Raw genomic sequence first — 26,261 nt, 5'->3', positions numbered from 1 at the left:
TCATCCACAAAACAGGATGCATTAGCATTGTCTCAGCTCCTTCCCCAGCAAACTAACACAAAGGGAAACTAAACATGCGTCGCTACAGCACTACAAATATTTCTCTATCAGCTTCCATTTCCTACAGGGAGAAATTGACTTCAGTTAGTCATTACAGTCAGTATGTTATATCATATTGCCTCTTTGAAGATTCTTTTAACCTGTGGAAAGCAGAAAAAAACCCTATTCACATTACTTTTATACATTACTACATAGACACAGCACTGTTAACCACTAAGAACAGTGCACCTTAGGATTTATCTGCCTTGTCCTATTAAACTTTCAAGCTGGCTAAGAACTTCACATTAGTTCTTTCCTAAATCCAACAGTTGTCTTCCAACTACAGATGAATCTTGGTCCATGGTGCCTTTCCTTAGTGATATATTTTAGTGAGTCCAGCTCTCCTTTTTAATGGGTTCCATGTCTCCTGGAAAGCCCCTGCTCCAGTACCCCATTTCCCATCCACTCCACCCCACACCCACACCCAATCCTGTCCTATATTTCCAAACCCATTTGCATATTCTGGATCTGGATTCTCCTATTTTTTTTTTTTTTTAAGTTATACAAATGGTGTCATCACAGCAGAGGAATGGCGCAGTCCCTGGATGGCAGCATAGGGCCCCTGCTGGAAGTAGTGATGGTATCGCGGCATGTGGAATGAAGGGAACGTGGGGCCACTCCCCTGCATAGAACTGGCGATGGCCGAGGGGGTCAAAGGCATCCCCAGCCGGCTATATGGAGGCAGAGAACCCTGGATGGGGTGAGGAATGGGTGTTGCTATGGATGCTGTGCTGGTGCCAAGAGCAGTCAGGGACTGTGGGTGCTGAAACCCAGGAAAGTTGGAAGAAGATGACACCCAGGAGCTGAGAGACAAATTGTCAGATGTTGTAAAGGCTGACCCTGTAAGGAAAAACACTCATTAGAATGGAAATGCTATGTCGATGTATAGATCAAGAATTAACTTATCTATAAAGATCAATTTATTTTCAAAAATATTTAATAGATCTGCAGTTTGAAAAGATGAATACACATGAGATCAGCCATGGGGCAAGTCTACCTGTCTAAGAAGATCTTATTTATGCCCTGCGTGGAAGATAGAATTTACTTATTGGAAAAAGTCAACTCATTTGAGGGCCTGCATATTCCTGTAGAGTGGCCAAAATATTAATACCCTACCCTGTGGGTAATGACCTGATCCCTTAAAAGGAGCTCCAAATATCTGCTATTTGTCCTAATGTCTGTACCATCTCTATAAGGCAGGCTGTATATATGAGTCTCTACAAAGCTGCCTGATCTCCAAAACCACTGTGAAAACCCACAAGAACCACAGTGTTCAGAGGTATAGAAAGGAGTTGACACTCAATTTTCTGACTGTAGATAGCTGATCCTTGAACAATATAGGTTTGAACTGCCTGGGTCTACTTACACACAGATATTTTTCAATAAAAATTACCCCAAGTATGCCTGGCTCTCCTGCCTCCCCTTCTACCTCCTCCACCTCTCCTACCTCTGCACCCCTGAAAAAGCAGGACCAAAGTCTCCTCATCCTCAGTTTTCTCATTGTACATGACGAAGACCTTTAGGATGATCCACTTCCACTTAATGAATAGTAAATATATTTTCTCTTCTTTGTTATTTTCTTAATAACATTTCCTCTTCTCTAGCTTACTTTATTATAAGACTATAGTATACAATACAAATAACATAAAAGAAGAAATATATGTTGTTTTTTTGTTTTGTTTTGTTTTGCTTTTAGAGACAGAGTCTCCCTTTATTGCCCTCGGTAGAATGCCGTAGAGTCACAGCTCACAGCAACCTCCAACTCCAGGGCTTAGGCGATTCTCTTGCCTCAGTCTCCCGAGTAACTGGGACTACAGGCGCCCGCCACAATGCCTGGCTATTTCTTTGTTGCAGTTTAACCAGGGCCGGGTTCGAACTCACCACCCTCAGTATATGGGGCTGGTGCCCTACCCACTGAGCCACAGGTGCTGCCTGAGAAGAAATACATGTTAATTGACTATCATATAGGTAAGGCTTCTGGTCAACGAAGGCTATTAGTAGTTAAGTTTTAGGGGAGTCAAAAGTTATACACAGGTTTTGAACTATACTTGGGTCAGTGCCCCAAACCTCTGTGTTGCTCAAGTACCAGCTATAATTACTAATGACTCACTTTGATTGATTATAAGAAATACTCTACATTTTAGGTGATTATGTTATTTCATATTATGAAATATGTGAAGGCTTTCCCCAGAATGGGACACCTCTGGCCTCCTTTCTCTGGACTTCCTTTCCAGGTGCAGGAACAGGGGGCTGCTCCCTGAACCTCTATAACACAGAAACTTGATTCATTTCCTGCTCTGACCATTGGAGCCACTGCCTCTACATAATGCCCTTCATTAGGACAGTCCTCTTTTAAAAGTGTTTTCCGTTTTGGTCTTTGATCTCAATAAACTATTTCGATGTAGATGGAACAGATATACACTCTGATTTTCATATTACAAAAGATGTTCAGAAAGACTAAGAGACTGCCCCACAGTTCAATAACTCCTTCAATAATAAATCGCAGACAAGAAACTCCTGACCCCTGACTCAAAGGCTCAATGACCTTTCACTAAAACAACCAAACCACAAGAAACCTAGAAACATAACTGGTTATAACTCAAGACAAAATAATGACGTGTGTAAGGAACAGTGTCAGGGGCTGTCCCTTCCCCAAGAGCCTCTTGCAATCCTCTCTGGGCAGTATGTAGTCTGAGGACAAGACATCTCATCAACTGCCCACCCCCTTCTCCTTCATGTGCTCTGCCTCAGCAATCCCACAGTTCCAGAAGCTGCCTTACCTCGACTGGAGGTTGTCTGACTCTCATCCCCCAAGACATCCTCTTCTCCTCCATAGGTACGGATGGGTGAGCGGGCATAGGAATGCTTTTGAATCAAGCTCTCCACACTTTCCCTAGGTTACAGAGTGAGAAAACACAAGTTAATTAAAAAGTTAAGGACTCAAAAATGGAGCAAGGTCCTAAAGGAGATTCACTAGTCAGTAAAACCATTTTCTCAGCCAAAAGGCCACCACTTCAAGGAAAGATGACATTTGAAACATGTACATTTATTCTATTATAAGGACTCCTCAGAGATAGACCTCAGGTGCGTAAACACAAGCAAACATAATTGGATAGGGTAAGGAAAGACCCCTGAAATGCTGCAAGATGAGGGACAAAGAGATGAACAAGGAGCTAGGAAACCTGACCACAGGAATATGGAATTTAAGAAAAATAATGAGTGAATGAATTTACTGTGAGGAGCTGCAATGGATCTTCATGCTGACTTCATCAGCTAGCAAATACTCAACTTACATGAAGGTACTGATTCAATGTGTCTGATGAAATTCTGGCAAAAAGTCCAAACTATCACTAGTCATAAAAGGCTCAATGCTCACCAAGAAACCAAACAAATTTATGAGTTTGTAGCATTATGGGTAGTTTGGGTGATGGACACTTTTTAAACTACAGAAAACCTATGAATGAAGCACAAATAGCCATTAAGGATTTTAGGGCCTCAGATATTGGTATATTGGCTTTCTTGATGGTCTTCCTCTTGAAACACAGTCTACAAACCAAAGAGTGAGGTTAAAATTTTTTTTAAATAAAAATTATTTTAGTATTGGAAGTCTGACCTGATGCTCTTTTTCTTAAAAGCCAGAATAAATAACAAATAATTTCTTTGCCCAAAGTCCATTTTGATAACAGATTAATTTGTATGGCATACATTCCTGGAACTCCTGTGATCTAAAGACCACACCAAATTAACCATCAAGGGACAAAAAGAAGATTTAAAAAAAGTTATGTTGAATGACAAAGAACAAATGAAACATAAAATTCATATTGAGGGTATGAGGAAAGCAAATAAAACGTCATAATAACTTTTCAAAATGTAATACTTGTCAACATTTTACAGTGATATACAAACTTTACCTGTGGAAAAATATTACCTAATTTATAGTATATTTCGTGTTTTAAAAAGCCTGTATATTCACACAGATGTAAGCATTTTATCATATTACATACAGCATGAATATGCAGAATTAGGGCTGGGGCTAAAAGAATAATTAATGTTAGCATCTATTCAAATTACATATTTATTCCCAAAAGGTTTTAAAATAAGCATGAAGTATCACTGCATATTGTCAAGATGACTGGAATTGGGCAAAATCCTTATCTATTGTATTAACACATAGCTATTAATTATTCTATATTTGTTGATATGGAATAACCTCCAAAATACAGTAAGTAAAAAATAAAACTATAGAACAGCATGTAAGTCATGCTACCATTGTGTATATGTATGTTTGTATATACTTGTATGTGTATAATATTTCCAGGTGTTTCAGTTTCTAGAACAAGACACTGCCTGCAAGAAGTTGCTTCTTGTAGAGCAAAGCCAGAGACCTGAGGGACTGGAGCAATGATTCTCAAACTTGTCTATACATTAAATCATCTGGAGAGCTTTATAAAAACTATATTGAGGTATAATTAACATCCATGTTAAATGTGCTATTTGATCATTTAGGGGCATATGTTTACACTAGTGACACCACAGCTGCAAACAAGATAAGGAAAATGTCTAACACCTCCAAAAGTTTCCTCAAGCTCTCATGCTCTTTGATCCCCATCCCAAAAATACTTTTCCAAGGAAGCCACTAACATAATATCTGTCCTTATATTTGCATTTTCTAAACTTTTATAAAAATGCAGTCTTTCCTTATATGTTCTTTTTTTAATCTGGATTCTTTTATTCAGCATATCTTGAGATAACATCACGCAGGAGCATGTATCAAGACATCTTTCTTGTTCTGAGTAGCAGCCTATCATATGGATTTATTATAGTTTATCTACTCACTTGTTGATGGGCATTTGCCTTTGTGGAAATGTTTTTTATCAACAAATTCAAAGCTATCATGTTATCTGTTCCTTCTCACATAAATTTTGATAATGTGTGTCTTCAAGAAACTTGTCCATTTCAGTTAAATTGTTGAAATTATAACTATTCATATTTCTTTATTATCCTTTTATTACCTGTAGAGTCTGCAGTGATATTATTCTTTTCATTCTTGATCATAGTAATTTGTGTTTTCTTTTTTCTTGATCAGTTTGGCTAGAGAATTGTCAATTTTATTAATCTCTATTTTTGGTTCAATTGATTTTTTTCTATTGCTTTCCTGTTTTCTATTCCATTAATTTCTACTCTGATAATTCTTTTATTTACTTTGGGTCTCATTTGCTCATTTCTTTTCCTAGTTTCTTGAGATGTAAGATGAGATAATTGATTTGAGACCTTTCTTCATTTCTAAAGTATAAATCTCCCTTATGTAATGTTTTAGCAGCACACAACAAGTTTTTATTTGTTGGATTTTCATTTTCATTCATTTAAAAATTATTTCTAATTTCCCTGTGGCTCCATGGTTTAGACATATTATTTAGTTTTCAAATATTTGGGGATTTTCCAGATATCTTCCCATTACTGCTTTCTAATATAGTTCAACTGTGATCCGACACTGACCTAACCCTTTAAATTTATTGAGAATTGTTTATGGTACAGACTATGGTCTATCTCAATAAATGTTCTGTGTGCACTTGCAAAGAAGGTCTATTCGGCTAATGTTGAATAAAGTATTTTCTAAACATCAGTTGAGTCTACCCTGTTTCCCCGAAAATAAGACAGTGTCTTATTTTAAGGTGTGCTCCCAAAGATATGCTAGGTCTTATTTTCAGGGGACGTCTTATCTTTCCTATAAGTAGGTCTTATTTTCGGAGGATGTCTTATTTTCAGGGAAACAGGGTAGCTGGTTGACAGTGTTGTTCAAATCTACACTTTTACTCATTTTCTCTCTACTTGCTTTTTAATTATGGAGAGGGGGATATTAAAATTTTCAACTATAAATGTGTGTTTGTCTCTTTTTCCTTTTAGTTTTGTCAGAAGAGATGTTTTATTATTAGGTGCATAATATGCAAGTATGATTGTGTGTTCTCATTATGAGTAGAACTCTTTCTTAGTGTGAAATTGTCTATTTTATTATTTAGTTTTTTCAGAGTAACATTCTTTACTCTGAAAATTACTTTGATAGTAATATAGCCATTACCTGTTTTTAAAATCAGTGTTAACATATTATACTTTTTTCCCCACTGCTCTACTTTCAACTTATATCTTTATACATATATATAAAAAATATATTTCTTATAGGTAGCATATATTCAGGTCTTCCTTTTTAATCCAAACTGACAATCTCCCCCTTTTAGTTGAGGTATTTAGTGGACTTATACTTAATGTGATTACATGATCAGGTTAAAGTTTGGCTGTTTGTTTTCTTTTTGTCCTATCTGTTCTTTGTTACCTCTTTCCCCTTTTTTGCCTTTTATGGGTTTTTTTTTCTTTTGTTTCTGTTTCATCTCCTTTGTTGGTTTATTAGCTATAAAATTATTTTGTGATTTTAGTGGATGACTTAGCATTTATAGTAAATATATTTAACATGTCACAATCTATCTTCAAGTGATATTATACCCTTCTAGTACAGTGTGAGATCCTCACAATAATATGTTTTCATTTCTCTCCTCTAACCTTTCTGCCATTTTTGTCAAACACTGTTTTTTTACATAACCCTTTCTCTACATTGCTACCTGTTTAAACAGTTAACTATCTTTTAAAAATATTTAAGTTCTGGGCGGCGCCTGTGGCTCAGTCGGTAAGGCGCCGGCCCCATATGCCGAGGGTGGCGGGTTCAAACCCAGCCCCGGCCGAACTGCAACAAAAAAATAGCCGGGCGTTGTGGCGGGCGCCTGTAGTCCCAGCTGCTCGGGAGGCTGAGGCAAGAGAATCGCTTAAGCCCAGGAGCTGGAGGTTGCTGTGAGCTGTGTGAGGCCACGGCACTCTACTGAGGGCCATAAAGTGAGACTCTGTCTCTATAAAAAAAATAAAAATAAAAATAAAAATATTTAAGTTCTATGAAAAAATTTGATCTACTTATCCATGTAGTTATCATTCCTCTGTGTAGATCCAGATTAACTTCTGGTATAATTTTCCTTCTGTATGAAGGACCTTTAGTATATCCATAGTGCAATTTCCTGGTGGTGAGTTCTTCAACTTTTGTCTGTTTGAAAAAAATCTTTATTTTGCCAACACCATTTATTGAATAGGGAGTCTTTCCCCCAAGGTATGTTCTTGTTTGGTTTATCAAAGATTAGGTGGTTGTAAAATGTTAGTTTCATTTCTTGGTTTTCAATTCGATTCCAAATGTCTATGTCTCTGTTTTTGTGCCAGTACCATGCTGTCTTGAGCACTATGGCTTTGTAGTACAGACTAAAATCTGGTATGCTGATGCCCCCAGCTTTATTTTTGTTACAGAGAACTGCCTTAGCTATACGGGGTTTTTTCTGGTTCCATACAAAACGTAGAATCATTTTTTCCAAATCTTGAAAGTACGATGTTGGTATTTTGATAGGAATGGCATTGAATAGGTAGATTGCTTTGGGAAGTATAGACATTTTAACAATGTTGATTCTTCCCATCCATGAGCATGGTATGTTCTTCCATTTGTTAATATCCTCTGCTATTTCCTTTCTGAGGATTTCATAGTTTTCTTTATAGAGGTCCTTCACCTCCTTCGTTAGGTATACTCCTAGGTATTTCATTTTCTTTGAAACTATGGTGAAGGGAGAACTGGATGTCTACATGTAAAAGACTGAAACTGGACCCACACCTTTCCCCACTCACAAAAATTGATTCAAGATGGATAAAGGCCTTAAATTTAAGGCATGAAACAATAAAAATCCTCAAAGAAAGCATAGGCAAAACACTGGAAGATATTGGCCTGGGGAAAGACTTCATGAAGAAGACTGTCATGGCAATTGCAACAACAACAAAAATAAACAAATGGGACTTCATTAAACTGAAAAGCTTCTGTACAGCTAAGGAGACAATAACCAAAGCAAAGAGACACCCTACACAATGGGAAAGGATATTTGCCTATTTTCAATCAGACAAAAGCTTGATAACTAGGATCTATAGAGAACTCAAATTAATCCACATGAAAAAAGCCAACAATCCCTTATATCAATGGGCAAGAGACATGAATAGAACTTTCTCTAAAGACAACAGACGAATGGCTAACAAACACATGAAAAAATGTTCATCATCTCTATATATTAGAGAAATGCAAATCAAAACAACCCTGAGATATCATCTAACCCCAGTGAGAATGGCCCACATCACAAAATCTCAAAACTGCAGATGCTGGCCTGGATGTGGAGAGAACGGAACACTTTTACACTGCTGGTGGGACTGCAAATGAGTACAACCTTTCTGGAAGGAAGTATGGAGAAACCTCAAAGCACTCCAGCTAGACCTCCCACTTGATCCTGCAATCCCATTACTGGGCATCTACCCAGAAGGAAAGAAATCCTTTTATCATAAGGACACTTGTACTAGACTGTTTATTGCAGCTCAGTTTACAATCGCCAAAATGTGGAAACAGACTAAATGCCCACCAACCCAGGAATGGATTAACAAGCTGTGGTATATGTATACCATGGAATACTATTCAGCCATTAAAAAAAATGGAGACTTTACATCCTTCATATTAACCTGGATGGACGTGGAAGACATTATTCTTAGTAAAGCATCACAGGAATGGAGAAGCATGAATCCTATGTACTCAATTTTGATATGAGGACAATTAATGACAACTATGGTTATGGGGGGGAAACAGAAAGAGGGAAGGAGGAAGGTGGGTGGGGCCTTGGTGTGTGTTACACTTTATGGGAGCAAGACATGATTGCAAGAGGGACTTTACCTAACAATTGCAATCAGTGTAACCTGGCTTATTGTACCCTCAATGAATCCCCAACAATAAAAAAAAAAAAAAATCTTTATTTTGTTCTTTTGAAAGATATGTTTTCCAAGTAAAGAATTCTGGGTTAAAGACTTTTGCTCTCAATATAGACAATCCTGGTCTTACAGTGGTTCAGCTTATGATTTTTCAACTTTATGGTAGTGTCAAAGCAGGATAATTTCAGTATATTCCTTGAATTGTGATGGGTTTATGCCCAGACTTATGTCCTTTTGACTTGCGATATTTTCAATTTACAATGGGGTTATCCAGACATGAACGCATTATAAGAAGCATCTGTCCTGCAAAGATGTTGCTCCACTGTTTCCTGATTTACTTTGTTTCTGGCGAGAAATCTGCTCTCACCCTTACTTTGTTCCTCTTATGGAATATGTATATTACTTCCTGGCTGCTTTAAGTATTTTCTTTTTATCACTGGTTTTGAGCAATTTGATTATGATGTAACTTGGTGTTATTTTTTCATGGTTCTTGAGCTTGGGTTTGTTGGGCCTCTTTGGATCATGTTTATGGTTGTCATTAAGTTTGGAAAAATCCTAGGCATTATTTTTTCAAACATATTTCTTCTCCTATCTCCCAAACTACCTCTCAGGGTCTCCAATTACACATATATTAAGCCACCTGATGTTTTTCCACAAGTCCTTGATGCTATTTTTCATTTTTAAAAACTCCTCTTTGCTCTTGTGTTTCATTTTGATAGTTTCTATCATCATGTCTTCAAGTTCGCTAATCTTCATCTTCAATATCTAATCTGCCATTAATCCCACCCAGTGTGTTTTTCATTTTATACATTGTATTGTTTATCTTCAGAATTTCAATTTGGATCTCTTGCACATTTCTTTTCTCTACTTAGTTTTTTAAAAATTAAGTGAAATTATGTGGAATAGGGTCATAAAAACTGAAAGGGTAACTCCTGTCATTTATAGCAACATGGATGAGCCTAGAGGACACTATATTAAGTGAATTATGCCAGGCAAAGAAAGACAAATTACATTACCTCACTCACTTGTGGAATGTACATAAAATGGTCTCATAGATGTATGGAGTAGAATAGTAGTTACTAGAGGCTGGGAGGAATGGAGAAAGTTGGGCAGAGATAAAGAAGTATAAAACAAGGTTAGATAAGATGGATAAGTTCTGGTGTTCTATTGCATGCTAAGGTGACTATAATTAATATCATATTGTATATTTCAAAATATCTTAAAGAATTTTTAATGTTCTCACCAAAAAGAAAATAGTAAGTATTTAAGATGGATGTTCCTAGTACCCTTATTTGATCATTACCTAGTGTATACTTGTGTCAAAACATATATCACTGTACTTCATAAATATGTACAATTATCATGTGTCAGGTAAAAATTTTTTAAATTTTCAAACTGTCATATATTTTTATCATTATATGCACACACATTTTGATAATGTAGAACCCCAGAAGCCTTAAAAGCTGAGGTTACTTAATTACAACATTAGAAAGTGAATGAGAACAAAGTCAAGTGATCTGAGAAACCCCTGACAAAATGAAAACTATAACATATACTCAAGTTGATGTCCTATAAGTCTGAGTCATGTGTCACACTGTCAATATTTAAAACGTACTTAGAAAAAATTAGGTGGTTATTTTCACAAGAGAAAGCATTTGCTTCAAGATCCTAAGAAATTTTTCTTTTTGTATAAAGGAATGACCATCAATGGGCCCAAATTATGGATGGTATTTTTCTAAGGTGTATTCCTATGCTCACAATGTGTACATAACTGCTAACTTCAAACATTTAAATTCAAAAGAAGGATGTATTTACTTCTCTAAAAATATGCTTAGACAAGATCATTTAAACTTCTTTCACATACACGCACAAGAAATATCATTTCCCAAATTATACAATGAATCACTGACCTGTGAAACATTTTGCTTTTCTATAGGAAGTACATTATATTCATTTAGCCCTTGCTAGATCACTGGTATCATTACTTATGCTAGGCTCTCAGATGGAGAAAAAAAGGGATTTTTATCGAAGTGATTTACTTGCATCAGGCCTGAAAGTGAGCTGAAAGCAATGGCAGTTCTAAAATAAAGGATGGCATAATTGAATTATTGCCTTTTAAGTGACTGAAAACAGTGGTGCATATCAGGGCCATCTCTTCAAAGATGTTACTACGCGTAGTCAGCCCATGTTGTTTACTTTATGTCTAATCCCTGTTTCCAGCAAAACAAAAAGTGCAAAAAATTTGTTTAGCCTAGAAGCCTTTTGTAAGGATATCTAAAATGCTGTACCCTGAAAAGTGAGGGATGACTCACGAAATGGGTTAAGTGATTTAGGTATTGCAAGCTTTAACAGTATCTTGTAATGTTCAGTCTGTCATATCCCAATGCAAGAGACCTAAGTTTTACTAGACTTACCTTTGGATTTGTTAATAATAATAGGTAAATGAAATAGGTACTATTATGGAAGGTCAGTCTTTCTAACTTCTAAAGCTAATTTTCTAGGCAAAAAGAGTGTGTATCATCACCTTAGATGATCTTTGCACATTCCCTTCTGACTACTTTCTAACCATCACTTTCAGGAATAGCACGCATGTCAGATGTACACTCAAAGCCAGGAAATGGGCAAAATAGAGGATAACTACAATGATTATGTTACTCCTGCCCAAAAGTTCAGCACCTTTTAAAGTCATTTGTAATATTTATTGAAATTCTAGACAAACAGAACAGCACACCCTATAAGCATTGGAACTGGTTGCTCTTCCTCTGTCAAGTGCCAATTTCTCAAAGCAAAAGTGAAACCTTCCCATTCCCTCACATTCTCCTTTGCACCTGCACTGTTCTACTATACGCCTCTTTACTCCTTTACTGCACTTACTAGATTGATAGAAGTATGTTTGCATCACTATCTTCACTATTTGACTGCTGGCCCCAGACCAGGGAAAGGACAATGCTTGCTTTGTCTAGACAGGGGTTCTCAGACTTTACTGGGCATCACAGTAAAGCCCATGTCGGAAGACCCATCAAAACATGGGTGGTCAAGCTGTATCCCAGTGTTTCTCAATCAGTGGTCTGGGGTGTGGTATGAGAATGTGAAGTTCAGTATATATCCATCCTGATGTAAATATTGCTGGCCGGGAGGCCACACTTGGAGAACCACCTGCCTACTATAGCCAGAAGCAAATTTGCTGGAACTCTGTCACCTGCCAGCTGTGTCCTTGTGTGGAAAATTAATTCACTCCCTTTTCTCATCTATAAAAGAAGGGTATTAACATGATTGAGTTCTTAAGGTTATTGTTAAGATTAAGTGAATTAATATACATAGAGCTCTTAATTGGTACCTGGTGCAGGAGTGCTTAATAAATGCTTATAACGCAATTAAATTATCTTCATTGGTATTACTGAGTATTAAGATCAGGTATTCCAAAAACTGGTTACATAATCAAAATCATTTTAGATGAATTTGAGACTTCTGGTCACTACAACTTGCCATGCTTCAACCTCCCTACTTTGTACAAATCATAGAGAAAATTAAATAAAAATTGAATGTTCTTTTAACTTACATTTTCATTTTCTCTCCTAAAGATAGACCTGATAAAACTGTGTTCAAGGAAAAAAATGTCAAATCCATTAAAATCAAATCTAATTTATAGAAAACAAAATATTTAAAGTTGTTCTTGCTCATCAAGTTGTTCATATTTACATCATGTTTTACTGTACCTTGGTAAATAACTCTTTGTCACAATATTTTTCTAAAGATTTATGCAGATATATTAGAGATTACTGGAAAACAATATATCAATGTTTGTAGCTTCCACAAAATCCTTAATAAATGAAAGCTTTAGATACACAGTTTGAGAGGTGTTTTAAATCATTAATTTTAATTGGAGAACTGAAATATATAATCCATTTTGGAAAAACAAAATAACTCTAATCTTTTAAAAATCTTGTATTCATTTGATTTAATCCTACTGATTTTTCTTTTCACTAGTAACATACATTTCTGATTTTATATTATCATTAGCAACTTAAATAAGGAAATTATATCACTGAAAAACACAAACACCTTTATACTTAGCTTTCAAGTTTTCTACAATGACTAATAGAAAGGTCTCAGGCAAAGTCAAGATTACTCAGCCTGGAAATATGTTTCAGTAAATTGTGAGGCAGAGAACAAATATTCTCCATATATAGATGTAAAGACATAAGCAAGAAAAAGTAGGGTACTTTACAACTATAAGTCAATTGTGAGTAACTCTATTACTTACACTACTACTAAATTTACTGGTTTGTTTGGTACTTCTAGTTTATAGTTTTGCAAACAAATGCTTCCTCTTGGAAGATGTGGATAGGTTAGTAACATCTTAAATGCAGAAATTCGTCTTGCTAGTTAGAAGAATTTTGTGGTGACTTCTATAATTTTGAAAAAAATATTTCCAGGCTTGGCGCAGTGGTTCACACTTGTAATCCTAGCACTCTTGGAAGCCAAGGCGGATAGATTGCTTGAGCTCACAGCTTCCAGACCAGCCTGAGCCAGAATGAGACCCTGTCTCTAAAAATAGCTGGGCGCTGTGGTGGGCACCTGTAGTCCCAGCTACCTGGGAGGCTGAGGCAAGAAAATCGCTTACACCCAAGCGTTTGAGATTGCTGTGAGCTGTGATGCCACAGCACTCTACCCAGGGTGATAGGTTGAGACTCTGTCTCAAATATATATATATATATATATTTCTGTCAAAGAAATATGTCCTTTTTTTGATTATTTTATTTTAAATTTATTAAATTAATAGATTTTATTTTAAAAAGAGGCTTTAATCTGGTTACCAAAAAAATTGCTTTCAGACTATTTTATGCATGCAGACTCTTGTACAAAGTACTGTCACCAAAGATTAAAAGGAAAATCATTTCTTTTCTAAGAGTCTATGCAATCAGATTCCTTATCTATGTCAGGGCTTTGATTTTTCTCTATGTAGAGAGGGTGTGGTAGGAAACCAGTGAGATAGATTTGATGATTTGTGTGGCCCTGGGAAAGTCAACTGAAGTCCCCAGGCCCTAGTTGCTCCACTGGTATAATGATGAGGATCAACTACAGAACTCCTAAATTTCATTTTAACTTAAAAATAAATACTTCTTATAAAGCCAATTAAATCTCTTTTGGAAGTTTAAAGTCAAAATGTCAGAGTATACTTTAGTACATTTAATATAAATTAAAAATATTTTCCTACTTTTTAATTTATATTTTAGAAAGCCTAAACTACATGCCGATAATTTAAAATAAAGTTATTTCCATTTTTACATGATTGGAATATTACAGCATGTTGTTCAATAGTACCAGAAAAAAAAATCAGTTTTAAACTCCTTGATTTTTGTCTTTGTTTTCTGATATCTGCTCTAGTCAGAATGCTCATGTTCCTGCCAAAATTCGTATGTTGAAACCTAATACCCAATGTGATGATAATAATAGGTGGATGGTTTGATAGATGACTAAATCATGAGGGTGGAGCCCTCATGAATGAGATTAGTGCCTTTATCAAAGAGGCTTGAGGAAGTTTGTTTGCTCCTTACACCAAGAAGTCACCATTTATGAGCCAGTGGGCGAGCCCTCACCAGACACCAAATCTGTCAGCACTTTAATCTTTGACTTCCCAGGGTCCAGAACTGTGAGAAGTAAATGTATGTTGTTTGTAAGCCAACCAGGTTGAGGTCTTTTGTTATAGCAGTCCAGATAGACTAAGATACATCCAAGCACCACTGCACTCCTGTGTCCTGCCCCTCCAAACAGAGGTGATGCAGATGTCCTCTGTCTTCTCCTACCTCAGAATCCCCCTCTGTAAGTACTGCCCTTTGATTAGGGACAATAGGAGCCAAATAAAAAGAAAGAAATCTTTTGGTCAACCCAATAAAAAAAGACTCAAGTCACAGATATGGGAAAGAATATTGGACTGCTGTTATAGAAACACTTCAGGCCAGGAGACAATGAAGTAACAATGTAATTAAGATTTGGCAGGAAAGAAAATAAGGATCCAGAATTGTCTGTCAAGTCAAAATGACTTTTCAGAAGAAAGGCCAGAAACAACTCACGCACGTGCAAAAGTTGAGGAATATAACAAGGCCCCTCTGCCTTCCCTGAAGAATCTACCAGAGAGTGAAATTTGGGCAACCAAAACAACAGGACGGTCACTGACATGAGGTACAGAGTGGGCATTAAATGTACGTTTGCTTGTAGAACTGAAACTGAACCATACTCATAAGAAAAACTACACAGTACATAATGACTAACCACTCTGACAAGGTAGATAAAGTACAATTTTCAAAAATGGCAGAAGAATGGGAAGAGAAAATGATGAGCAGAACAAGCAGACTTTTGTATTTATTAACTGGGATTAAAGGGATATTACTTCAAATCAAATGCGTAAAGAGCACAAAAGTAGGGGAAGAAAAGAAGTTACTAGTTCATTTTGCTCTTGCTCAAAGTAGGAGACCAAAAGAAAATTAGAAAGGGGAAGAATATGTGTTTTTTAAGGATATTAGTATAAAGGTAAATATTAAAACAAAAACACTTGATAGCTCTCAAAACAACAATAGTAAAAAGAAAAAAAAAGGTTGCTACTAGAATAGACTACGTAGTAAAAGTTTTCTATTTAAATATGACATAAAATGATGGCACAGCTGAGCCTAATCATGTTGATTTACATTATATATTATATAGTCACATATTATAGATGTATGAGTGTATAATGTGCTGATGTACATTGTTATGTAAGAAATGCAAGGTGAACAACTGTTTAGAATATGTCAATTTATCCAAGAAAAGGGGGGAAAGGATCTATAAACATGTATCTGCTTATATTAAAAAACACAATGGAAGGACAAACATTTTTTTTTTAGGGGTTACCCATAGGGTAGGGAAGATGTGAGGTGGTTCAGAAACAAGGATAGGATCTTTGATGCCTTTGAATAAGCCATGTTCTGTAGATTTGTCTTGAAATTATGTGAATCATTTATTAAATAATTATATAAGAAAATTACATATTTTTAATTAAAAAAAATAGAAAAAATCTAAATGAACCTAAATGTGTATCATTGGGTTAGTGGTATAACCACACAGAGAAATTATTCCAAGTGACATTAAAACACTCCAGTAGTAAAATAAGAAAAAAAGCCTACATGAAACTTAAAAAACACTCTAATAGAATCTCTAGTAGAGTATACACTATGGACAAAAAGAACCACAAATAAATCTTAAACTATTTTTAGCCACCACAGTGTTGGAGACACATTGATATGCATACTCTGGGACTGTCACCCATCTTTATACTGTAGGATAAAGCGAATGAATAATGATGGAATATTCTATAATTCCTAACATTAAGAGAACCAGATTCTCAGTATGAGGGAAAAGAGATATGGGCTTTCGTTCAAAAAGGTTGAATTTAAATGAAAGTATTACTTTGAATTCACGTCCATGTTGGATTTTATCTTTAAAACACACACATACATGCATGTACAACCTCAAACTGGGAGCAGTGTTGGTCTCTGGAGAGAGAAATGGTGAGAGCAGGAAAGGTTATGTTATTTATTTAAAGTCTGAGCACCTCATACATTTAAAATATCACATTATTTTGCAATTTTACAATGGAAATCTGGGAAATGTTAGAAATAGTATTTTCTAATTCTTTAGCAATAAGCTGGACAATATCTTAGGTGTCTTTTTAACACCTACGATCTCAACCCCTTTATAATGTTCTCTAAGGACCCTGAAAGTTTGTAGAACCCTGAAAGATAAAAATAAAATTACAACCTATTTTTCAATTATTCATAATAATTGAGATACAAGATTAGAAGACAAACAAAAATAACACAGATAATTAAAATCTATAGGAATCCTGAAAAACATGCATCTCCATGTTGTTGCTTTCTCATCCCCCCATCTGCTTTCTTCTGGTTTGAACCACGAGTGCTAAAATGACCCCAATAGCATAGCTCAACTACTACCGTAAAAACAGGAAGAAGAAGGTGTCGACAGAGATCAGATCTCAGCAGCTTTGTGAACTACCATCAGCGTGTGGGCCCTGTAATGAAGTTGAGTTTCTTCATTTTAGCCCAGCAAGAAGAAAAATCATCCTAAGGAGGTAAAATGTCTGGGTAGGAAGTTTCCTTGCTGATGACATTTCCATGGTCTCTTAAAGCTCTAAGCCAAAGATCTGCAATCTTTTTCTGTAAAGGGCCAGACATACTTTCTTAGCAAGTATGTTAAGTTTTACAGGCCACACACACTCAGTATATGTCACATATAATTAACTCTGTAACTGCAGCACAAAAGCAGCCATATCACTGTGTCCCAATAAAACTTTAAATAGACAATAAAATTTATTCCTGTATTATTTTCGCATGTCAGGAAATACTACTTTAAATTTTTCCAACCATTTTAATGTAAAAATCCATTCTTAGCTTGTGGGCTGTACCAAACAGATGTCAGGCTGCAGTTTGCTGGGCTGCTCACCCAGTCAGACACAGCTCCCACTCCTTTCAGATGAGAAAGGAGACTTTAGAACTGCACTGCTCCTAAGGAAAGGTGCTCTGAAAAGTCTACAAACCAGCTTAGAACCATGTTAGAACCAAATACTACCATGAATCTTATAAAAGATTCAGAACTTATCCACAAACTGTGAACTTCTTTAGCAAATCTGCCAAAAGGCTGCTTCTTCATTATCTTGATAGCAATGAAACTTCTATACATTTCCAGAATACAAGATGTTCAACTTGCTTTCCTCAAGTCTCAATTCTCATCTAAACCAATACAGTGTCTTTGAGCTCTGACTAAAAAGGCCCAGATCCCATTGGGCTTGTGTCCAAACTTCAGGTGTTTAAATTTTATTTAGTACAAATGGTTTTAAAACCACTTTTATTGAGACTCTCAGTATGAATTTTGATCCAATAGGGTGATATAAGCCTATGTATTTCATTTCCTGCCCAAGAAAACCAGAGAAACTCAGGACACGAGGGAGGGTACCAACTACATACTTAGATATTTTAGCCACAAAGAAGAAAGGACTGAGGGCAGCCCCGACCAGCATGCCACCTGTCAGTGTACAAGGAGGAAAGATACCCAGGGAGGAAATAAATGAAAGCTTGACCAAAACCCCAACTTAGAGTAACAGGGTTTAAAGATGAAGGCAGACCTTTAAGAGGTTGATGGGAACCAGATTCCCACACTACTGGAGTCTAGGAGGAAGGAATCTTACCCAGGCACTCTCAACTAGTGCACAATGTATCTTATACACCGAAGGTGTGGAGATGAGGGCCAGGACCATGACCAGTTCTGGAGAAAGGCCTGAGGTTGCTTAGCTAGACATGAAAATAAGCATTGCCTCAGCTGGCTTCTAGACAGAAAGGGTAGCTATAGCAATGCAAAGTCAGAACTCCCCATTCAGAGACGACACCTGTAACACCTCCCTAACTCAAACAGAATTACTGTATTTCCACATTGGTAAAATGACGATAAATTTATTAGTCCCTTTTCAGTTGGTACCTGGAAGATCTGACAAAGAGCCACATGCTTTTTATTTGGAATTATTCTCAGCTCCTAATATTAAACAGACATTCAATTCTACAGATGAGCGAGAGAAAAATCATCAGACATTACGAAACATTCAGCAGTTCGAGAGAAAAAATGTAATTTAACTGAGCAAAGTAAATGATTTCCCTTGAAACAAACTTGTTGCAAGCAGCAGGAATACATGTCATAAAATCTCTGATTTGTGTTTTCAAATTTTTAGTTAGATTTGAGAGACACTATATGAATAAAACAGGGACTAGTAGCCATGAACAGGAAACAATCTGAACATGTAAAGTGACATTTGGAAATGATAAAATGATTACAACATTTTTTTTATTTTTTTATTTTTTATTGTTAGAGTCTCAGAATGTCACCATCGGTAGAGTGTTGTGGTGTCACAACTCACAGCATTCTCCAACTCTTGGGCTTAAGTGATTCTCTTGCCTTAGCCTCCCAAATAGCTGGGACTACAGGTGCCCACCACAATGCCCAGATATTTTTTTATTGTTTTTGTTGTCTTGTAGTTGTCATTGTTGTTTAGCAGGCCCAGGCTGGGTTCGAACCCACCAGCCCTGGTATATGTGGTGGCGCTCTAACCACTAAGCTACAAGTGCCGAGCCTGATTACCACATTTTAAAGGCAATCAGCAAAGATAGCAAACAGACTACTAGATGCTGCAGAAAACAGAATCAACAAGTCAGAAGACTGATATAAGAAATTCTCCCCAAATTTAAAATAAAATGCTAAAGAGATAAGAGAAATGGGGAGTAGAACCAGGAAAAGTAGCGTATGTATAATGAGGGTTTTAAAAGGTCTGGAAAAAGCAGAATAATCAGCACAAGATGAAGGAGAAAAAGGAAGAGAAAGAGGAGAAAATCTTCCTAAGCTCAATTAAGACTTGAGTTTTCAATTTAAAAGGCTCAATGATACTTAAACGTTAATTTAAAAAAATCTACAACTGGACAGATACTGGTACAATTTCTCAATTTCAAAGATAAACAAAACTTTCTAGAAGCATTTTATCCATATAGGGAGGAAAGGAATTTCCAACAAAGAAAAGACAATGAGTGTGGCATTAGCTTTTATTCCACAGTACTTGAAAACTAGATAAATACAGGAGGATTGAAAGAATTCTAAGGAGAAAGACTGTCATCCCTGGCAGGTTCTTAATGTGGACACAGCCCCTCAGATACGCAAGAACACATTAAGAAGAAGATGCACTTGCCCTTCCTCAACTAATTACTCAATGTTCACTGACAACTGAAAATAGGTAAGAGTGCAACCCCAGTAACTGACGAGAATAAAGAAGAGAGCAGTAACTGACATGAGCATAACTGAAGTTAAAACTAAAATGATTATGGCTAATATACTGTGATCCTCATGTTAGCATTAAGAAAATGATTTTAGAAAGACAAAGGTATATGGACAAAAATCTGTATTTTAAGTTCCTGATTATTTAAACAAAAATCATTGACTAAGGGAAGAGGAGAAAAGGAAGAATTTATGTTTTCTATTTTATAGGACTAGAAAATAGTTTCATTCTTGACAAAAACAGAGAAGTATCAATTTTCATAATAATGCTCTTTTAGAATTCAAAGGCAATAATTATCAAAAAGAAATATAATTAACATAAAATAAAAGACTGTGCTTTCAGACAAACTAAACTCTGGTTGAGGCTCAGCTGTCATGAATCATGTGAATTTGGATAGTTTCTTTGTTATGTGATGGAGGGAGGGTTGTTTGTTTTGGGGTATTTCTGAGACTGAGTCTCACTTTATCAGCCCCGGTAAAATGCCATGGCATCATAGCTCACAGCAACCTCAAACTCTTGGGCTCAAGTGATTCTCTTGCCTCAGCTTCCCAAATATCTTGGACTATAGGCGACTGCCAGAACGGCCAGCTATTTTTAGAGATGGGGTCTTCCTCTTGCTCAGGCTGGTCTTGAACCTGTGAGTTCAGGCAATCCACCCACCTCGGCCTCTAGAGTGCTAGGATTACGGGCATGAGCCCCTATGCCTGGCCTTATGTGATTATTTTTAAGAGTAACTGAAATAAAATGTATTAAGTATGTCTGCCATACAGTAAACATGGAATGTTAGCCATTATTATTAATAACAAAAGTAAAAAAACTTGATAAATAAAACAAAAGACAGAGAAAATTAAAAGGTAAAACCAATAAAATCAGAAACAGTTCAAGGACCATCACCAAACATATCAGTTATCACAATACTTGTAGATGGCTTAAATTTTTCTATTGAAAATCAAAGACCCTCAAATAAGACTTTTAAAAAATATAGCTACTGTATGTGCTCTTTAAAAAAGATGTATCCTTCATTCACTCAGCAAATATTTGATTGCTTACTGTGTACCATACACTATTCTAAGTTCCAGGAATATAGTAGGAACAAAACACAAAGATATTGGAGAGTGGGTAGCTCATCTGGACTGAGAGTAGTAAGGATGAGGACCCTCAGGCTGGCAGGGTCTGGACATGCTCAAGAAACAGTGTGCAGATGCTAACAGCAGAGAGGGTAGGTAAGTTTCAGAGAGACAATTGGGAGAAGTGTGGTAGGGCCTTTGAGGCCTTGTCCATCTAGACCAGGAGTCCTCAAACTGCAGCCTGTGGGCCACATGAGGTGGTGTGATTGTATTTGTTCCCATTTTGTTTTTTACTTCAAAATAAGATATGTGCAATGTGCATAGGAATTTGTTCATAGTTTTTTTTTTTTTTAAACTATAGTCAGGCCCTCCAACAGTCTGAGGGACAGTGAACTGGCCCCGTTTAAAAAGTTTGAGTACCCCTGATAGACTTTGGGTTTTATTCTGAGAAAGTAACAGGAGAGCTCTGAGCATAAGTGAGCTAACTTCCTTTCTTTGACAAGATCATTCTGATTGTTATACTTAATGAAAACAGACTGAAAGTCAGTAAGAGAGGAGTCTGAGATCAGGTAGAAAATCAACGTACCAATCTAACAAAGAGATGACAGTGGGCTATATCAAGGTGTCAGCAATGAAGATGGTTAAGAAGTTGGTCTCTTCTGGATTTGAAGATATAGTCGACATGATTAATTTACTATTTAGATGTGGAGAGTGTGAGAAAAAGAAGAGATGAGGATGACTCCAGGTTTTTTGGCTAGAGCAATGGGAAGGATGTGGTCATCAACGGCTGTGATGGGAACTCTAAGGACAGAAGAGGTGTGCAGGAGTGTGGATAGGTGCTTGAGTTTAGTGGGGGTGGGGCAGAATATCAGGTGCTCTTAGGAGGAGAAAGGAATGTAAAAGTAATTCAGATATTCGAATCTGGACAGCCCAGAACCAGACATACAAATTCAATAGTTATCAATATACAATGACTCTTTAAGGCAGTGGTTCTCAACCTGTGGGTTGCGACCCCTTTGGACTGTATTAAAGGTTGTGGCATTAGGAATGTTGAGAACCAGTGCTTTAAGGCATGATCCTGGGTCAGGTCCCGCAAGGCGGAAGATGTACACTGAGAAGGGGAGAAATGCAAGGATTAAGGATTGGAACACACCCCCACTTATAGAGGGATGAGATGAGGAGGAACCAACAAGGTAGGGAGAAAGAATGGCCAGTGAAGTAGAATAAAAACCAGAAGACATGAACGGCACCTGTGGCTCAAGGAGTAGGGCGCCGGTCCCATATGCCAGAGGTGGCGGGTTCAAACCCAGCCCCGGCCAAAAAAAACCAGAAGACAGGAGTCTGGGAAGCTAAAGAAAGAAAGAGGGAGGGAGTGATGGTGCCAAATGCCTCTGACAGGCCAAGAATGATGAGGAATGAGAACTGACCGTTGGGTTCAGCAATGGGGAGGTCACTGGTGACTTTGACAAAGGTGCATTGGGGAAAGAGGATTGAATGTTTAAGACACAGAGTAGAAGAAAGAGAAAGGGACCCAAGAAACTGTAGAAGAGACCACAACTCTTACTAAGGAGTTTTACCCTATGAAGGAGCAAAGAACCAAGAAAGTCAATTCTGCAAGAGCCATACGGGATCAGGAGCAGAGTGTTTCCTAATGAAAAGGTCAGAATATTGGTGTGTTGATATAAGAGAGAGAGAGAGAGAGGAATATATTTCTGTAGTACCATAGATTTTTAAAAATCAAAGAGTAAACAAAATAAAGCAAAAATTTTTAAAGGGTAGCAATATAAAATTAGATAAAGAACTCAAGACAAAAAGCATAAGAAAAGACAGACGTTATATATATTTGACTGATAAACAATGTAACAGACTAAAAAAATTGTTAAAGAAGTAGTCCCCAAAAGAACACTGCACTCAGATGAATTTATGGGCAAGACTGATAAAATCTTCAGGTAAATGATAACTTCTTTGCTATGTAAATGGACACAGAAAATAAAAGGAAGAAAAATATTCCAGTTAATTTGAACAAACTATCAGAACTTAATACTAAAAACTAACAGAGAAGGAAAGAAGAAACAAAATCAAATCACTGTTGCAAAAACTAAAGCAAAAATTCTCAAATAAAATATGCAAGTAAATTAAACCCAGCAAAATAGTACAAAAAAAAACAAAAACAAAAACAGAAAAACAGATTAAATCCAGGTAGGATTTATTTCAGGAATAAAGGCTGTTTCAATGTATACAACATGATTATAATTAATCATATTGTTATTTAAAAGTAGAAAAAGTATTTAAATGATCTCAACAGATGTTAAAATAGCATTTAACATAAATTCTATTAATATTAGGATACCAAAATTATTAATTTAAGGCTAGAAAAGTATTGCCTTAATATAATAAAGAATATCATCTAAAACCAAAAGCCAACAAAAATTATCCATAATGAATAAAGAATAAAAATGTCAATTATTTTTTTTTCAACGGTATCTTGGAAGGTTTAGTCAGTATGATGAAATAAGAAAAAGATACTTTTTACAGTATAGCCATTAGAAAGGAAGAATCATTTTTGCAAATAATACAGCAATTTAACTGGAAAATATAAGAGACTAAAATGAAAGTTTATTCAAAGTATTTTTTATAAGTTTAGTAAAATGGCAGAATGCCAAAGACATATATAAATCAATAACTTTTTGCAGACTAAACTAGGCAGATTTCTAATTTAAAATCCTGTTTACAAAAGCAACTCTCCCTCCCCCAAATCCCTCTGGTACAGTGTTTTCCAATAAAAGTATAATGTGAGCCACATATGTAATTTTAGGTAGCCTACTCACCACACAAAAAACACAAAAAATAGGGGCGGCACCTATGGCTCAAAGGAGTAGGGTGCTGACCCCATACATCAGAGGTGGTGGATTCAAATCCAGCCCCAGCCAAAAAAAAAAAAAAAAAAACTGGGTGGTGCCTGTGGTTTAAGGAGTAGGGTGCCGGCCCCATATACCGTAGGTGGCAGGTTCAAACCCAACCCCAGCCAAAAACTGCAAAAAAAAAAAAAAAAACCCAAAACAAAAAAACACAAAAAATAAACTTTATGTACCCCAAGAACCTGAAATAGTGTTTCAATATATCTAATCAGTATTTTAAAACTGTTTTTTATACTTAGTCTTCCAAATCTAAGGTGTTTTAGAGCCAGCTAGTCTGTTTGTTTTTACAGTTATACTTAGAGTGTATTTCAATGCAGAATGGTCACATTCCATGACCTCACTAGTACCTGTGGCCAATAGCTACTACACTGGACCTTGTAGCTCTCGTAGACCTAGGTATGTGCTGAAGAAGGTATGTGCAGGACTTACTAACTGGAAAATGCCGAAACTTCTGAAGAACACAGGAGGAGATTTTAGCAGAAGGACAATTACGTGATATATTCCTAGATAGGAAATCTCAATACTATAAAGATATAAATTTTTCTCTCCAGATTATTACATAAATTGAACATAAGCTTAATCAAAACTCTCATGAAATTTTTGTAGAAAATTTGACAAAATGATTCCGTGACTAGAAGCATAAGTATAAAAAAAATCAAGAAAAATTAAAAATGACATGTAAAAAGGATTGCAATTGGCTCTATCAGATATTTAAGTATCATCAAATATTTAAATTTTGTTATCAATTTACAAAAATTACAACAAAATATGATACTGGCAGTTCAACATAGAGACTGTAAGAATGAGTATAGATAAGAATTTGGTATAGTAAAATATAAAGGCAGAATTAAAAATAAACGGGAAATAACATTAGTAATTTATGTTATTCAGGTCACTTGTAAAAAATATAAAGTGAGATGTCTATTTCATATCTTTTGTAAGATAAATTTAAAAGAAAAACTAGAAAGCAGTAAAGTGGTTTAAAAAAATCTATCATTGAATATTTATGTAATTTTAGACTAGGAAAAGTTTTTCTAGGATAGAAATTGTAGAGAAGGCTGGTTTTGAACTCCTGGTTCAAGCAACCTCCCAAAGTGATAAGATTACTGGAGTGAGCCAACATGCTTAGCCAGATATAATCTAATTTGAAGAAATCTCTGATTTGTATATACAAGGTTACATATACAAGGATATTCATTCCAGCACTGTTTATAATGGAGACCAACTTAAAGACATAGTTGAATGTTAATTATACTGTTATAGAACAGCCATACTCAATAAAAGTATGTAGCAATTTAAAAACAAAGAATGGAAGCCAGGTGCAATGGTATACACCTGTACTCCCAGCTATTTGGGAGGTTTAGGAGTGGGTGCCTTCAGCCCAGGAATTTGACACGAGCTTGGGCAACATAGCAAGACCTCCCATATCAAAAATAAAATAAAGAGAAAGAATGAGTAAAGCTACATGTAAGTGTGTGGGGCATCTATCTATCTATCTGCACACATGCACACATAGAAACACAGTACAATGTCCAAAACATAAATGAAAAGAAAATAAATAAATAAATGAAAAGAAATAGATAAATGAAAAGAAAATTGAAAATAATTTGTATAACTTGATCTCATATATGCCTTAACATGTATATATAGACATGCACACACACACACACACATATATTTTTACATATACATACATATATGCTTAGCAAAAGGGCCAAAGAAAAAGAAAGAAGTCATAGAGAAAAATAGACTTGGTGATAAAATCTATTTACCAAAAACATAAAATAAAAAGCTCATTTTCAAAATGGTAAAATGATTCCAACATATATGAATAAAATACTAACAGCCTTGATGTATAGTTTTTATATATTAAGAGAACAAGATGAACAATTCAAAAGAAAAAAAAAAAGAATGGACTAAAGGACATGAATGGGCCAATTGCCAAAAGAAAATAGCAATTTTCACCTACCAAATTAGTAAAGATGTAAAGATGAAGAAAGATGCAAAGAAATGGGCAACAGATATACACAAACTTTCTTGAAGGAAAGTCGGCAGAATTATGAAATGCGTTAAAGACATACATAGTCATGAGCTGTACAGGACATTTTAGTCAGTGACGGACTGCATATATGATGGTGGTCCCACAAGATCAGAATGGAACTGAGAAATCCCTACCGCCCAGGGATGTCATAGACATCACAACATGACTTGTGAATTTGTAATGATGCTGATATAAACAACATTAGGACCTCCATAGTCGACCACCTCCCCACATTGACCACCTCCTTACCTTGACCTAATTTTCACAAACCAGACATGTTCCACATCTATACAGTAGGCCTAGCTCCTCATGTTGACCACGTCCATATGTTGACTATTTTGTTACCATCCCTTGGGGGCTGAACTTACAGAGATACTACTGTAATTGTATGTGCTATAATAGACTTTTATCGCTATTTTAGAGTAAACTTATACTTATAAAAAAAAAATCCTATA

At 36.0% G+C, this 26,261-nt stretch overlaps 1 protein-coding gene across 1 annotated transcript in view; it reads right to left on the bottom strand.

Moving 5' to 3' along the window:
• Positions 1–598: 598 nt before the first annotated feature.
• The window catches only part of TBX20 (T-box transcription factor 20), a 53,093-nt gene continuing 27,430 nt past the window's right edge, over positions 599–26,261 (bottom strand). Inside the window, exons 7-8 of the mRNA XM_053553510.1 lie at positions 2,880–2,992; positions 599–939 (exon numbers count right to left, since the gene is read on the bottom strand). Of these exons, the coding sequence (XP_053409485.1) occupies positions 599–939; positions 2,880–2,992 (454 nt within the window). The remainder of the gene's footprint in view (positions 940–2,879; positions 2,993–26,261) is intronic.

Source organism: Nycticebus coucang, chromosome 11 (assembly GCF_027406575.1).
Source record: "Nycticebus coucang isolate mNycCou1 chromosome 11, mNycCou1.pri, whole genome shotgun sequence".
NCBI classification, from domain to species: domain Eukaryota; kingdom Metazoa; phylum Chordata; class Mammalia; order Primates; family Lorisidae; genus Nycticebus; species Nycticebus coucang.
This window is presented reverse-complemented; position numbering and strand designations above follow the sequence as displayed.